At 37.8% G+C, this 17,488-nt stretch overlaps 1 protein-coding gene across 6 annotated transcripts in view; it reads right to left on the reverse strand.

Annotated features, from left to right (window-relative positions):
- FTCDNL1 (formiminotransferase cyclodeaminase N-terminal like) overlaps nucleotides 1-11,220 on the reverse strand; it is a 34,654-nt gene extending 23,434 nt beyond the window's left edge. The window contains exons 1-4 of one of the 6 annotated variants that reach the window (XR_013993583.1): nucleotides 10,721-11,128; nucleotides 8,878-9,002; nucleotides 6,198-6,293; nucleotides 4,808-4,960 (exon numbers count right to left, since the gene is read on the reverse strand). Coding sequence is in view for 4 of the 6 variants with exons in the window: in XM_081052781.1 (XP_080908907.1) it covers nucleotides 4,808-4,960; nucleotides 6,198-6,293; nucleotides 8,878-9,002; nucleotides 9,640-9,659 (394 nt within the window). In the remaining 2 variants the exon portion in view is untranslated. Of the gene's footprint in view, nucleotides 1-4,807; nucleotides 4,961-6,197; nucleotides 6,294-8,877; nucleotides 9,003-9,639 lie in introns of all 6 variants that reach the window. The other 5 variants (XR_013993584.1, XM_081052782.1, XM_081052783.1 and 2 more) reach the window with 5 other exon arrangements.
- Nucleotides 11,221-17,488: the final 6,268 nt, after the last annotated feature.

A 17,488-nucleotide genomic window follows, 5' to 3' on the forward strand; every position in this document is an offset into this window, starting at 1 on the left:
TAGTGTTGACGTCGTATGAATTTGCCATGGTACATATCCTCCAAGTCATATAAATACTCGAAAAAACATCTAACGAGGCTGATAAGTCTAATCAAATTCATTAATGTTTTATATATTTTAAGATAAATTTAAAAAACCAATCATGTACAGAACATACACTATGCAGGAAGAAGAAAATGTCAATTATTCATTGATACTGCATTCATGGACAACATCAGGATGTTATTTTAAATAATAAAATAAAAGGAATATTTAGAGAGTACATTGAAAGCACTTGGAAACAAATATAGAAGAAATGAAAAACTTATGTAAGGCTTGGGATATAAAGTAGAGGAAATTTGCCAGAAAGTATTACCATGTTTCCCCGAAAATAAGGCCTAGCCGGACCATCAGCTCTAATGCGTCTTTTGGAGCAAAAATTAATGTAAGACCAGGACTTATTTTACTATAATACAAGACTGGGCCTTATGTAATATGATATGATATGATATATGATATGATATGATATGATATAATGTAATACTGGATCTTATTTTACTATAAGATTGGGTCTTATATAATATAATATAATGTAATGTAATATAATATAATACAATACTATATAATAGAAGACTGGGTCTTATATTAATTTTTGCTCCAAAAGACACATTAGAGCTGATGGTCTGGCTAGGTCTTATTTTTGGGGAAACATGGTATAAAAATATAGTGATGGAAAAAAAGAGAGAAAATAAATCTAGAAGACCAGTACAAGAGTTCTAATATTCAAGTAATGGGACTTCCAGGAAAAAAAAAAAAAAAAAAAAACTGAGAAAATGAAAGAAATCATCAATGGAGTAATTCAAGAGAATTGTCCAGCACTGAAGGACAAGAATTTCAAGGATTCAAAGGGCTTACCAAGTCTCCAGCACAATGAATGAGAAAACAGACCCGGACAAAGAAACATCACAGAAATTTCAGAACTGGGAACAAAGTGAAGATGTTACAAGCTTCCAGGGAGAAATGACAGATCACATACAAAGATCGAGAATTATAAAGGCTTCAGAAGTCTCAATAGCAACATGAAAATAATAATTTAATGACACAGTGTCTTCAAATATTCCAACCTGGAATTCTATACCTAGCCAAGCTAACAATTATTTCCAACCTGGAATTCTATACCTAGCCAAGCTAACAATTATTTCCAACCTGGAATTCTATGCTTAGCCAAGCTAACGATTAAATGTGAAGACAGAATAGTGGCATTTTTAGACATGCAAGGTCTGAAAAATGTATTTCTTGCATGCCCTTCCCCCACTTATTTTAAAGCTACTAGAAGATGTGTTCCACCAAAACAAGGACATAAATTTGAGAGAGAGAACACATGGGATTCAGGAACCAGGGAATCCAACACAGAGAAAAGATAAAGGGAACACCCAGGAGATCCCAGAATGAGTTATTCTCAACAAACTCAGAGCAAATGGTTCTAATTAGAACAGGTCAGAGAGCTCTAGAACATATTTCTTTAAGAAGATGAAATTGATAGAACACGAACACGCGACACATAGAGTGTTTTATCTGAATGCATGGAGAAATGTTATTGACAAAGAATATGGGATTAAAACAGTGATAAATATATAAAAAACTAAGTAAACAATAAAAAAATAATGATCAAGTCCAGCAAAAAGAAAAAACTGTGCAGAAAGAGTAAAATAATAATAACATTTTAAAGGATTCATTGTGAATAATGTTTATGTAGTCATGATTATGTAATCACTAAGTATTGATCCAAATTTTGTATAACTATACTGAACAGAGGAAAGATTAGGAAGTAACAGTGTGTGTTTGCGCACATGTGTATGTGTGTGTGTGTGTGTGTGTGTGTTGGGTGGGGTGAAAGTTAAATTTTCATCTTCTGCAGTAAAAAGTCAATAAGCAATGCACAAAACTGAAAAACCAAGAAGTACCAATATAAGTGTGATATTTAGTTATCCAGAGTTGAATCCTAAATGATAAAAGAGTTGAAGAGAAGGAAATTGAAGTTTGTGCATGGTGAGGAGGAAAGGTGGGTTATGTAGGCACTTACAGTTTTTAAAACAAACCTGGTACAACACTGGATGTTCACCCACATGCATGTATCATTTTGATAACAAAAAGAAGGAAAGGAAGGATGAATAGAGGGAAGGACAGAGGGAAGAAGGGAAAAAAGGAGGAGAGAAAATTTTTTAGAGACATATTAGAGATAAAAATGAGATGTAGTCTAACAGATCAAATGTGGTTTTTATAGAAAATAAAAATCAAGTCCAAAACATTAAAAAAACAAAACTGTAAGCCTTATATAAATATAGACTAGATTTAAATATAAATAAATATAGATTTATGTGCCTCCTAGCTCTCAACTGTATATCCAACTGCCAAATGACAGCATGTAAAAAATATATTCATGCTCTTCCCCCCCAAATCTCCTTTCTTTCATCATTTGTAAGTGATGACACTTTCATACCACTGTTTTGTTTCCCACTCCCCAACATCCTATGGAGTCTCTCCATTCTCTATTTCTTAGGTCATCATCAATTTTCCAAACTGCTCTGCCTGCTTCCTGTCCATCCTTTACCACGCAGCCAGAGTGATCTTTCTAAAATTCAAATCCGATCATACCACTTTCTAGCTTAAAACTCTTCACCAGTTCTCACTGCCTTTAGGATAAGGTTTGAACTCCTTCACCTGGCATATAAGGCTTCATGATCGGACCTCTAATTACCTCTTGAGCTTCATTACTTAACGTTCCCAGGAATGTCTTTCTCATCTGGCCAGCCACACCGAAGGCCTTTGCAGGTCCTGAAGCCCAGGCTGCTCTTATCTCTGAGCCTCTGAATTGCTGCGCCATTTATTCTAGAAGTTCTTAGACTAAAATTATATGCAAAATTATGTGTGACTGTGTTTCTATGTATGTATACAAGAAAGCACATGCATAAAAACTTGCAAATGATTTTGACAGTATTTATTAAGTCTTCTGAATACCAATTTCGAACCCCACTTTAAGAACCCCTTCCTTAACGTATGAGAAAGCTCATAGCTGATATCAAAAAATTCTGAAATACATTATTCAGAGTTTTTACATACAAAATATACATAAATTTTATATGTATATAATATATATATATATATATATATATATATATAAACTATCCTTTTTTTTCACTAGAATGTTCTCCATTGCCCTTCTTCCCAAAGATAAATTATTATTTTAAACTTGGTTTCCCTGACAAGGGCTTAACCTAGTGAAAAACATCCCTTCACTATTCTGAGAACAGTGAGATCCTAGAATTTGAATACTTTTGCCTTATAAGAATGCCTGAGCATGCTGTTATTAAAAATAAATAAATAAATAAAATAAAAACGCTTAAAAAATTGGATGATATTAGATGAACAGCTGTGTAGAAAGGGGAGTGCAAAAATAAAAACTGCATGTTGGAGCATCAAAATAGTAACCATGTACAGTATATGACTGTTTTTAATCAGATGAAGATTGAAGCTATTACATTTCAAATCAAATGTTATAAATTAGTTCAAGAATGCAGCTGAGCTCTCATTTAATTAGAAATGTCCATGTTTAAATCATGAGGTACAGTAGCTGCCAATGAAGCAAAAGGGCAAGGGAAGGGAGAAATACTGTGTCCAGAGCCTCTGATTGTCAACTGTCTCCTACGCAGGATGAACATCTGGGGTGGACTGGTCGTGATGTAATGAAGAACTTCATGTACTAGCTAATTTGAGATTTAATGTAATTGAACATAATTGTTTTGAAGACAATTAAAATCATTACTCTGGTCTGGACAATTCTGAACTCTTCATTTTTGTGTGAAGCGTATTTTCCCCCATGTTGAATTTTAACTCTTTCTTGGATAAAAAGGAAAGCAAATTTTGGGCCAAGGTTTCCCTGGGAAGTAATCCTTAGATTGTCAGGTCATATTAAAATGCAGCACAAGCAGTGAGGTTCTCCTTCGGAAACAAGTCTCATTTCCTATTTCTAGTGCTTGATGTAGCTCACTTAGAGTCCAAGTCTATATGCCAAATGTTAGACAATTCACTATTAAATAGAAAGGAGGCAACATCACAGAGAGATTTCTGAGGTCATACAGAGAAGAATGCAATTATCCTAAAGCGGACTTTTCCCCAAAGGTTATGAGCCTCTACGTGTCGTAATTAACCATGGTGCAGCTGGACAGTCCAGGCAAAAGGTTTTTTCTTTTCTCCCAATTTGCCTAACTCAAAAACACCTCAAGTGACATAGCTCAAATTTTCCAAATTAAACTTAACCCTCGGGCTGAAATCAAGCCTGTGACAGTTCAGTTCTAAAGAAAATCTTAAAGAGAGTTGTGCATAGGGAAAAACGAAAAGAAAAAAAAAAGTCAGAGGAAAAGGGGTAGGAATTAACATTTAAGTGGTTTTTCAACCTCATCATTACCCCTGCTCAAGAAAATAAGACACAGATGGGCAAAACACACCATCGTTCTGCCCCGAAGAGTCTAAGGAACTCATTATAAACTACTGTGTTTCCTCGTGATCTATCATGAATTTGAAAGGGACAAAACGACTGATTTGCTGCATCTCACAGCAGTTAGTGTTCTATGGTGTTACGGCGTGGAAAGTTGAAAGATGAGTCACAAAGACACAGTGTGCCATGGAAAGCCAGGAAAGCTTACTGTTGATATGTCTTAAGTCAATTTTTCCAAGAGAGTTGAGGAGCGACTATATTGTCACAACCTGTTGTGATTTGTCAAAATCATTTCCATTAAGACATAACACACTACCCCAAATGTTCTCTTACTTCTGGCCACAGCTCCACACTCTTCCACTCCAACATCAGTGAGAGGATAAATGGGAATCAGGTCCACTGCTCCCAGGCAAGGATGGATTCCCTCTTGAACCTGCATATCAATAGACTGGAAGGCTTCCAAGCAGGCAGCCAGAACAGAATTGCCTTAAAAAGGTACAATTATAAATAGAAAATCACTAAACTTTCAAACACAGCTAAAGAAATAGCTATATTTTATTGCCCCACTAGTTGTTTTTCTTTTGTAATCTGCATAATCTGTTTTCTTTTGTAATCCAAAGTAAAGAAAAATAAAAGATCCAACATTTTCTCCTGCCCCACCTCCCAACTGTCATAGTTTCACATTTCTTCCAGCTTTTTATTCCCCACAGTGAAGGAATTATGCAATGTTTATCAGTCTTTAACAACTTTGTATTTTTTTACAACTGGTTATTTAACTTTTTCAATTTTATCAAATTAATCTGATAAAATTCCTTGCTATTTTCAGAATGTTTTATGAACTTACATTAAAATATACACACAAACATAAATTTTTAAAAGCATAAGTATTCATTTTAGTTTTGCTTTTTCCAATAATTAGATTTTCTCATTAAATTGTTATAGCTACCTACATAGTATAGACACCTAAGAGTTTAATGTTATTATTCTGAGTTTTCATTAGCAGTACAGTATGACCATTTTAGCAAGACAGATAAACAACAAAGAAGCAGTTTTTACATCTGAATGATAAACATTCAAGATAATTTGTCCTGTGTTTACTGGGAGTTATCAGTCAGCTCTTTGCTCTCCAAACAAACATACTTTTGAAAAAACACTATCTGCTAAGTTGAAATAAAGTTTATTTGAAAATACTTTGAACCCTTAAGCAATATTAAAGGTTCTAAGCAATATTAAAATAATACAGATTTTTGTTTAAACAATTATGATCCTTCAAATTCAAGTTGTCCCACCAAACCTTACATGAGACATGGAGCCCATTTCACTTCAACCCATGAACCAACTCAAGATTTCAGACTCCCAACCCAAAACACAACTGCTTAGCATGTTTCAGTCTATGCCAACTTATCAGTGAAATCAAGGCTGACTTCAAAATTATACTTCACAGGTTAAAACTTGAAGATGTTTTTCTTAACCACAAAGCATATGTGATCATCTTCAGGGAAAGACTGTTATTAAATCCTGGACCTCAAGGTACATTTTAATGAAGAGGAAATGGGATACGTTTGAGATGTGCATGTTCAGAAAACTGATGAAGTTTTGAGGTACTGTGTAATGGAATACTCAGATTTCCACAGGAAATCAATGATTAAAGAGCATGCAGGTCTACCTGAAGCCCACCCTTCATCAAAAGACATATATGTAAAGAAAAAAACTTAAATCTTACCTAACTCATCAACAGAAGCTGCTATTGTAATGACTGATCTGTTGTAGTCTTGATCAGAAAATATATTGAGCACTGATACTTCAGGATGTTTCTGCCCTGTAAAGAAAGCAAACATAAATGCCAGCATTGTTTTTCTGTGATGAAATTTTAATACTTTATTTCTTCTGATACAATTTAGTTTAATAGAAAAATTCTGAGGTGTGATCTTTGAAGCGACATCAGCTAATCATAAATGTGTGGGTAGCAATGTCCACTTCTTACAGCATCTTCCTATCTAACCAGATGGCTCAGCTCAGACACTAGGCTTTGAAGTCTTTCTAACTCAGTCTAAGGTGGTAGCTTCTTCTTTCAATTGCCAAATCGTATCACTCTAAATTCTGTTCCTTATCAATCTCATCTTCTAGGCTTTATCAATTTTTCCTTCACAACCCCAGAAATTGAACTCTCTGGATCAAATCTGACATCTGGAAAAACTAGGATAGGCCAATTAGTGCCTGAAGCAGAGGTTTCTGGGATGCATGCACCTGTCTACTAGAAACCGTTCTGATTCCACCATCTCTGTTTCAGAGGCCACCAACAGCCTTCAGATGTTAACGACTTCCAGCTTTTGGTGGCCTGTGACTCACTTGAATGTGTAACCTAAAGGAGAAATCTACCATACCCTGTATGGCAGCCACACATAACCCCAAAGTTATTTTTGAAGTTTACAAGCCTGGTTCAGGCCCCTTAAAAGTCCCCCTTAAGCCTACAAAAGGAAATTCAAAGTGAAGGACAAAAGTTTTCAGGCGGTAATTAAAGCTTTCGCTATGCCATTATACCTTTGTCGCTCTGTCCTCTGGCAGCTTAACAATTAATCTTTTCAGAAGAGAAGAAAACTAAGTTACATGCAGGAACTACAGAGCTTATAGCAGCACTATGTTATTAATTTTAACAACGTGAAAAGATAAACTTGTATCACTCACTCACAACCAAATGAGCACCTATACAGCCCTGCCCTGGTGTAGGTCTAAAATGTATAACTCAGGGTTTCTTACAGAAAACATTTTAAGCTACTTAAATGTTTTCATATTACATAATTAGAAAAAATATAGGTGATACGGTTTTACTCCACTGACTTAAAAATAAATGCCTTTAAAGTATCTGTAAAACAATAGGTCATTTTCTTAACTAGTGCTACCTTCCCTGCATTTTCATAACTACAAAAGATGAAGCAAAAACAAGATCATACAATTTCCTTTTTGATGTATTTCTTCTAGCTCCTCAAAGAAAAGAGATGATTTTATTTTTTCATCCTAAATCTTCTAAAAAGCTTTTATTCTCAGTTTCATGATTCAATTAAATCAAATGCTGAAAGAATGAAACACTTTCTCCTGCAATTTCTTAGGCATGCATATAGAAAAAAAAATTACTGCTGGCAGGAGGAACTGTCAGTCTGAATCTCAGCAGAAGTAAATTGGTATTTGTAATGGAGTATAATAGCTATAATTCCATTTGAGCTGCTGCCACTAATAAGCTGATAAAAACTGTGAGTTGAGACCCAGGCATCCATCAGTGTGGCTTCCACAAATGTCTCCGCACATTCACTTAATCACAGAGACAGGTAACCCAATCCCATTAGATGTACTGTGTCTGACAATGAGAGGCCCAAGCGCACTCTTCCCACCAAGACTGCAAAAGCACAGCTGTATGCTGATTCCAGAGGAGTTTCCTTATCAGCAATTATCAAGAATTTCCACAGACATTTCCAGTGCCTGTAAAGGTGCAAGATGGTAACTTAAATGTGCTCATTGTTAGAAATGGGCTAGGGAAAACACTTCTTTCTCATGAAAAGCAGTAACCAAACCAAAAATGACAATCATAAATTAAAACATACTGTCTGAAATGCTTTAAGGCTATGGTCCTAATGCTCGCCTCTTGTCAAAAAACTTGATTTCATAACAAAGCTTTTCTATTTAAACCAGTGTAAGTCTGTAAATACTTTGTGTGTGTGTGTGTGAAAACAAATGATATGTAGAACTGTGTGTCATCACATGAACATTTTAACTAGGGTTAAAAAAAAAACCACAAAGAGTAGTATCTCTTACAGTAAATACTGGCCCAAAGAGTAAGAAGGCTTGAGTTCTAGTCTTCTGAATTGCTAAGTGATCTTAAGCACATCGCTTAACTGCAATTGCCTGAGTCTTTACATAGAGAAAATGGAGTAGAAATAATAATACTCTAATAATAGCATGGGCTTTGCTGGCAGGAGTGCTTTGAAAAGTAGTGGGTATTTGGCAAGTTTATTTTTTATGTAACCTGCCTAATAAAGAGCATAATGTACAATTATGTTCATCCTATTAATGATCAAATGAACAGCCCATGAGGGGAACGTTAAACCTTTATGTAACTGTATCCTCTTCAGGAGCCTGTAAATTATCCTGAACAGTGGGCATTTCAGACACTCCCTCTCCAATGTGGAAAACTGTGTTGCTAAGCGTATGCCTGCGTTTGGAGAAGAACGTATGTGCACATCTGAGTAACTGACCTATCTCAGGATCTGGAATCCTGCAGAAGCTGTAACAGCCCAAGAACAAGGGGGGAAATCTAGGAAGAAGAGTGTCCTGCAGATACCGTTTGTGGAGTACAAATCACTATATTATCAAAACACTACATATCCACTTCAATTATCTGTAGTTCCTACCATTTTTTCCAAGAGCTGCGTTTGCTATGTTCTCAACAATGTGTTTTCTTCTGGCTTCTGAAATGTTTAGTAAACAAGCAGCCAAACGGAGCCCCGGTCTGGAGGAAGACATGTTGATTTTTTTTCTGAAATAGGAGAAATACGAGTCTTCATTTCGGTTTCTACCATTCATTCCTATTTTTGTGTTCATTAACCATAAAAAAAAAAATCATAGCTCTTTGGAAACCAGGCACTCAAAATATTAACACTTCACTATTTTCTTCCTAGAGGACACCGAAATGACAAATCCTCAGACTGACTCAACCAGATAACCATGTATATGTGGTCATGCACAAATGAACATGGTAACAATACTAGAAAATATCCCTCAAGTTATTCAGCCTGAATTCTGTCATGTAAGTGAAACTTTTTCATGAAAGTGTGTTATTCCCTTTTAAGCATCTCTTCCTTAGCGTATCTGTTTTCCAGATCTGCACTATTTAACAAATAAGCATGATCCTTTTGTTAAATCAGAGTTACTGGGGAAATACAGAAAAGAATGGGGGAGATTGTTTGATATGCTCATTCTTTTAAAAAGTATTCTTCTGGCAAAAAAAAAAAAAAAAAGGTATCTCTGGGCCACACCACACCATGGGAGCATATGAACAAATAGAGGGGCTCATTTCAGGGCTTTAAGTGACAACTACTTTGACTAAGCTCTTCTTGTACTTTGATCTCCAAAGTTTCGAAAGCAGTTTTAAATCTTTTCACGGGACTCTGTACCTTGAACTGAAAGTTGACATGTACTCTGGTATGTTACTCAATAATGCCAAAAATGTGACTTGAGTCGTTCAACACGGATTAATTACACACGTGTTGGAGGTTGCTTTGATTCTCTTCATGGCGTTTTTCAACTCATCAGCCTCCCGTATCTCCAATGACATTATGAACTGAAGAAATTTAAATATCTCAAAATAATAAGAATTCCCCTTTTTAAGATCAGGCCATTATATTTTGGCCTCTTTTAAATATATCTAAACACAAATGTGGTCCTCATGAATTCACTCAACAACTATTTGACGAAGGTCGTTTTGTGTCAGGTGATGTTCTCCGAGAGTGTGGGGGACACAGCAGTAAATGGCGTTCAACATTCAGCTTATGAGTTTAAGCTAAACGTGCTCTGGTGCAAATAATAGTGTTCCATGAATGAGTAAATCCAGAGCTTCTGGTCACTAGGATTGTTCGTTGGCCTAAATCATCTTAACCTAAAGGGCGTACGGAGGGGGCTTCATGGTTAGTTCCGCTTTTCATATCGTGACCTTCGTCTCATCAAAAATTGATAAAAATACGGTCATTAAGTTTTTCTAGCATTAATAACATTGTTGTAATAAGCAGCTCAGAACTCTGGTTTTCATGTACACAAAAAATTGCTTTACACAGGGGTGTGGGCGTCTTCTGGCTTTCATTTGTTTTCCGTGTTTATGTAGCTTAATTGTCTCATCAGGCACTTTCCCAACATAATTATGCTTTTTAACAAATGGTGTTTATGGCAACCCCTAACAGTGCAAAAGAAAGGATTAGTTTCATCTTCTCGTTTCGCATTTTGATTCCCTGTGGACAGCTAAATCACACAAAGATGGTGTTAGGAAAATCTACCTTCGCAGCAAAGGCTGAGGTCGGCGGCAGCACCAGGCTTTGGGAAAGCAGCCGGGCTAATTAGCAAAAAAAAGGGTAAGACTTTCTCTCCCTCCTTCGCTCAGAAAGTGACCCAGAGCAAGTCGTGCAAACGCTTCTGGGAGACGGGAACCTGGTGCTCCCGCCCGTTCCCTCCACCACCGGTCGGTTCCTTCCCGAGACCGCAAACCTGCCTCGCCGGGAGGCCCCCGCAGGGCCGCTGCGGGGTGGAGCTCGCGACGGTCCGGCCAGATCACCTGCCTCCCGCGCGCGCACCGCCGTCCGCGCTTTCCGACGAGACCGCAGCGCGTGCCCGGGGCTGCAGCCCGTGGCTGGGACCGCTCTTCGCGGCCCCGCTCCGGTGCGGGGGTAGAGTGCTTCAGGGCCGCGTGGGCCGAAGAGGAACCCGAGGGACTCCCCACGAGGCCCGCGGGAAGTACAGTCTGCGGGCAGCGGGGCCCAGGAGTCAGGGGCGGCCGGCGGCGGCACCGCCCCGGGCTCGCTTCGAACCTGCGGCCGCGCTGCGGTCTGCAAAGGGACAGACCTGCGTGCGCCGAGGGGCGGCGGGCTAGGACGACAACCAGCCGGAACCGCCGCGCGTGACGGGCACGCAGCTCCCGGCGCCGGCCCCGCCCCCCGCGCCCTGGGCGCGCGCCGCCGGAGCCCGCTCTGCGGTCAGTCCCTGAGCCCGGCCCCGGCCTCGGCCCCGCGCCTGCGTCTGGGAAGGCGTGACGTCCTCGTTAGAATCGCCTCCTCGCCGGCTCGGCTTCAGCGTAGGACTCCCCACAGCTCTCGTAAATGAATGACTTTCCAAAAGGGCATTAGAATCTAATGATGAGGTCATTACCCATTGATTATACACCAGCAGGGGGCTCTTTTCTTTCCTTTACACACACACACACACGCACACGCACACGCACACACACGCTCACGCACATGCACACGCACCCTTTGGTAAATTCCCCTGGGAAATACTGCCCGCGAGTGCTTGTAAATGTGAATTGGACCCACCCCGGGACAAAGCAGTACTTGCACATGCCCACTTAGTCGAAGTACAACCAATATGAACCCGGCATGAAGCATTCCCCTTTTTTCTAGGCCAGTGAACTTTGAGAAACACATTTCTCTTCCAAAAAATCAGCATCTACTTTTTTATGTAGCAATGATTCAATGTCACCATTTTGATCCAATTTCGTTCCTAAACTGAAATAATCACTAAATAACTACTTTGACGGAATACATTAATTTTTAAATCTATTTTTTTTATTTTCTAATTATACTTTTTAAACACAGATTTGACGACATTAACATTTATGTGGACATTTGGTTTCTAGCCTAATGTGGCATAAAAATAAGTAACATAATGAGTGTTAAAAAAAAAATCAGGTTCACGATGCTTCTCACATCATCATCATTGTACTTAGATGTCACAACAGTATTATGTGTGATTGTGTCAGATCCAGCCTTCCCCATCGCGGAGTGTTGGCAGGTAGGAGGGTTGTTGGCAAGAGGAGGGGTGTTAACCTCAGGATCCTGGATCCGTTCCAAGGCTGGTAATTACATTCTGCCAGCCAAAATTCATCCCATAATTTTAATTGGATAAATCCTTTCTGGCCTAAGCTACTGCTATGCCTGTCAAACTGTTGCCACATTTCACCCCAGAGGTGTCTGTGTTTTAGTTGCAAGAATCAGTCCCTTTGAGGTTGGCTTATCAGTTTAAATCCTCAAAGTGCTTTGGGATCCTACGAAGTTAAATATATATTTAGGTATTTTTTCCTACTGAATCTGCATAAAAATGAATAAAATAGATATACATCTACGGTAATGCCTAAAAATCAATACCCATGTAATGGCAGCAGATAATTCTGAGAGCTTTTTAATCAGAGTAATGTCCCTAACTTTCTCTTCTTTTCTTTTCAGAGCTTTTCTTGCATGTAGCTTTGTTTCCAATTTCCAAAAGTACTGCAGAGCCCAAAGTTGACTTCCATAGAGGACCATGGAACTGAAGACCCTGTATTTCATCTTTCCAAACAATTCTGTGATGAAACTACTTGCTAAAACAAAAGACAGAGTAGTAACAGTACTTACTCATATCCCTCCAGAGAAAAGTTTGGCAACGAGGGGCTTCATGGTTCTAGCTGTAGCAACTGCCAGAACTAAAGCTTCCGCCCCACGTCTCCTAATCCTCTCTGTGAGAATCTCTCTCCTTTACAGGGCTGCCCAGGCATCAGGTAAGATAACGTTACAGAAAGCATCAACGCCCAAGAGTTACTCAGTAAACTTTAATCCCTTTCTCCACTCTACTCATGTGAAACACATAGAGAGAAAGCAGGGCCTCAGCGTCCTTTATGAAGGGGGGCAGCATCTGGCCCTGCCTATGGACTGTAAGCATGTGTTTTGGGAAAAGACAAGGACACAGATATCAACAAGTCTGATGAGAAGTTTAGCAATAAGATTGAAAGCATTCAAGAATGGAAATGTACCCTTGGTGTTAGTTTAGCTTTACCACGTGTAATCCTGCCCATTTCATGATTTAAAAGAGCTTTCTGTCACATTTACAATGTATGTACATCCAGCCTCCCATTTTTATTTAACTTAGCATGCTTTGGAGGGATTTTTCATACTTTTGGATGAATGTGTTACTCTGACTCCTTGTTTCTCCTGCTGAGTTCACGTTCAGAGGATTAGTTTCTTTACTCATTATAATTCCTGTCCCAATACAAAGAAGCACTGAAAGACAGAGAAACGTCCCAGGGTGAGTTCTATCAATGACAACTGTTTCCTGGCACTCTCATTGGTTCTCTGTGAGACAAAGTGGACACTTTGCTGAACCTTCCATTTCATTTTTGCAAGCAGAGAGAACGCAGTTCTTGTAAGGAGTCTTCCCTGGCCTATCAGAGCTGAGGCAGTAAAAGGGGAAGTTTGCGCTCCAGTGTGGCTCCACAGAGCTCCTGGAACCCAGAGCCAGGTGCTGCTTAAGCAGGGCCAGGCCTAGTGAGTGAGGGAGGCACTCCCCTTGGGAGCAACATTTAAGTGGATGCCAAAAGCTAGGTAATGCAATATCTTAAAAAATCAAAATTAATGCAAAATTAGAAATCCGTGGTGAACAAAATACAAGATTTTAAGTAAAGACAGGATCCGACCCTGCACTTGCTGGACTCAGCCTCACTTGCCTCACCCTGATCCCTGCCCTGTGGTTGTGGTCCCTTTTGTGCCAGCCTGTTTCTGATTGTAGGGTGGAGAGGAAACTGTACCACGCAGCCCTGCCTGCATCCTCTCTTCGGGCCCCCCAAATGGGCAACAAAACCAGAAATGTCAAGGATAGAAATTCCAGGATAGTGGATACATATAAATTATAGTCTGTGCAAGAGTTTCCTAGACTTCCATATAGAGGACATTTGGCCATCTTACCTTGCAAGAAGGCAAACCCTTATTAAAACAAGCAAAAGAATCAACTTTACTAATCTATACATTCCATTACCTATTTACCTATACATTTCAGAATACAGTAATTAGAAAGTTTCCTATTTTGCTATGAAATTTTGAAATAATGTTTTAAAGAGCATTTTAATGAATGCTATGGCTGTTTTCTATTTTCATATTGTAGCATTTACCTGTGGACTGGGAAATATGAGTAGAGAATTTCCCTTAGAAAGACAGAGGTCTAATTCCTAATGCAATTTTTTTCTTTGAAGATTTTACTTTCACCATATTGTGACACTATGTCAGATTTAATTCTACCTTCTTCCCTCCTCGTGGAACTTGAAAAGATTTTATTTCTTTCATGTAAATGTGGTCTGATAAATGAAAGATTTTAAAGGTGACTTTAATTGTCATTTTAGGACAAGTTAAGTACAGAAGTGGTTTTAATTACTTGTATTAAGTTATTTGAATCACGTGATATTATGAAATATGTGTTCTATTAGTCATTTTCTAAAATAGCAAATGGGTTTCTTGCTCCCATTTTTAGTTTGGAGTGGAGGAAGCTATGCTATTCATTTATTTTAAATGAAGAAAAGGAGTTTGATGTCCAGAAAGAAGTTACAGCAACTAACAGAAATACCTCTGTTGCCCCTACATTTCTGCCTTAACTGTGGGAAATGATCTCTAGCCATTTTTGTCTTAAGAAGGGAAAAAAAAAAAAAACCATAAAATTTCCAAAATTCACCTTTATCCACCTTAATATATAGGAAACGTCTTTCCCTTTGCACAACATGGATTGGGTTCTTTCCCCTGTACTCAGCTCACATCTTTATCCATGAAAGATCACTAGACTAGAATGTAAGCATAGTTATTAGCTTCAACTGGAATCGCTTGTTATGCATTCTATTCATTCACACTCAAAATATCTCATGCAACTAGCCAAAAGCTGAAAGCCTATGATCGAGTCACCCCTTAATTCATTCCTTGCCTTTTTAGACCTCCATGTGGTCATTCAGTGTGCATTCCTTTATTATGGGACCTAGGCACTTAATAAAAATAAAGTGTCTCCTAGTGCCTTGCTCCGAAGTTGTAATTTTATAGCTATTAGTTACATTGCAGAGGAAGAGTAATTCCTAAAATAGACTTGGAATTTTTGCTGAAAATTTGTTTTAATTTATGGGACTATATTAAGATTATTTCTAAAACTATTTTAATTCACAAAATATCTTATTATATCCGCAAAAATGCTGGGCATGTTTAGAAATATTTTTCCCTAAGTAACATGAGTTTTTGTTGTTATGAGGTTTTAATCAATAAATATTTACTTGAAAACTTCAACCAGTGGGTGATAACTGCCAACTTTCATTAAGAAAAATGACACATCTTGTGACAGTCCAATAAGTGTCCAGTCATGCTGTGTGCACTTAGAGGCACGTCTGTATTGTGGTTATTTAATGATTTATGTATATGCCAGTGAATGTCAACTCTTACTGACACCAAGAGGATAACCCCCCTGGATGCACAGGAATCAGAGACCCTGACCACAGGTATTCATGTGATGTCCGCATGTCCTAATTCACTCGTGTGTTCAGAGCTGGCTCTTGTTTTGAAAAAGAGCCCTTCTGAAGAGAACCACTTCTGCCCTTGGGCAGATCTCCAAGCTCTGTCTCTGTAGAACTTTCAAATTGAAGGTCTGAGTGAATGTTTTTCTGCTTATTTGTTTGTCTTTTACTGTATATCTCAGTGTTTGAAGGGATTTAGCTTTTAAAATGTATTTTTATATACATTTAAATAGAAAATGTCTAATTTCTAAGGAAGGGGTGGGAAAGATTAATTGTTTGTGCTGTTGTTTTTAATGTTTCCTTAACCCTACCTTGAGCCTCTCATTAGTTATTATGCAATCCTTTAGCTTGAAGTTCTATGTTTCTGGAAAGACTTTGAAAATAAAAATGTATAGAAGCTCAGGTCTGGAGGGACTTCAGATCATCTGGCACCTCCTTGGAGCCTTTACTCAAATAATGTTTGATCTGGAATAAACAGGCAATAGAGGTAGAAGGAGAGCTTGTGATGATGTAGGGCCGGGGTGGATGGTGGCGCCCTGCATCTAACACTTTGCCCCCGCTACTGCTTCTCCATGGCCCCTCTGTGAACCCTAAGGTGCCCTTGCAAACCACCCACAAGTTCAACCACTCTTCTGGGGCTTGAAACCCTTTTTATAACATCACACAAGGTTATTATCTTTCGAAGATTAACCCTCTATCTTGAAACTAGTCCATGGTGCTGTCTTAAAATGCAAGCCCTGTGGAAAGTCCACACTACTATTTAAATTATTAGATGGGTTTTAATAATAATTTTTGTGGAGGAAAATAAATATGAATGGATATTCATATCTGAAACGATCCATCAAAGGCTTTAATTAATACTTGAGGAAATGTGGCACAGAAACCAAAAGGATAAAGATTTTGGGGAAGGAGAAAAAAATGATTCAAAAAGATGTACTCCAATAGACAATCATAGACAACAGGCAAGGATGAAAATGGCTTAGTTACTATATCACTAACCAATTCAGAAGGTTGTAATACAGCCCTGCCATACCCAATGTTTCTCTCACTTTTAACATCAGTATTTTCATTTCCCTGTTTGGGGCTAAAGGATAGAAGTTTTCCTCATAGGAGGTTTCTGGGGGTTTTGGGGTTGTTGTTTTTTAAATTTAGATATGAGGCCCGTTTTTCTTTTATGAAACCCCCATCCAATATTTTTCTTTTATCTCATGTTGTGCCATTTGATCTCTGGGCTTAAATTTTGAACGTCAACAGAACTGGTCTGTAGCAGTGGTTTCAACTACCCATATTTTAAAACACAAGTATAAAAATACTAAATGAAAAATATACACTAAGAATACATTTTGTAAATCACAATCAAATTATATCAAAATTAACTTGATAGCTACTAATGTTACTCAAGTAAAATCCTAAGAATCGTTCATCTTTAGGTTTTCTTCATTTGTTAAGGTAAGACCTAAAAGACTCCATTGTTTCAGTTCCCTTAAACACTAATATTTTTGAAGTAATCATTCAAATTATGAAACACATGTTAAATTACTCAGATTTAATTATATTATCCAAAACTTACTGATAAAATTACAAATAATAGAGAAGGTTGAGGAAAAAAATATTTCAAATATGTATCCTGGGTGCAACCTAAAGTATAATAGTTATCGACATAGGAATAAACCAATAGGAAGACTGTGTATTCTGCAGAATAACTTGATCTTCTTAAGTATCTCTAGCCTTAAAACAAACACCAAATATATTAATAGGAATATATTACATTTTATTAACTATCATGAAAGTAAATATCTGTGACATGTTTGTGTATAAAAAAGATATTTTTCTTTACAGATATTATGATCTTTATTGATAGTTGTAATATAAATCTAAGAATACACAGTATTTAATATATCTAATAGATTGACTTTATAATTACAAAACATAGTTTTAAAAGGAAACCTGAAATGTATCTCATCAAATACTTT

The sequence above is a fragment of the Rhinolophus hipposideros genome, assembly GCF_964194185.1.
Source record: "Rhinolophus hipposideros genome assembly, chromosome: 6".
Lineage (NCBI taxonomy): Eukaryota > Metazoa > Chordata > Mammalia > Chiroptera > Rhinolophidae > Rhinolophus > Rhinolophus hipposideros.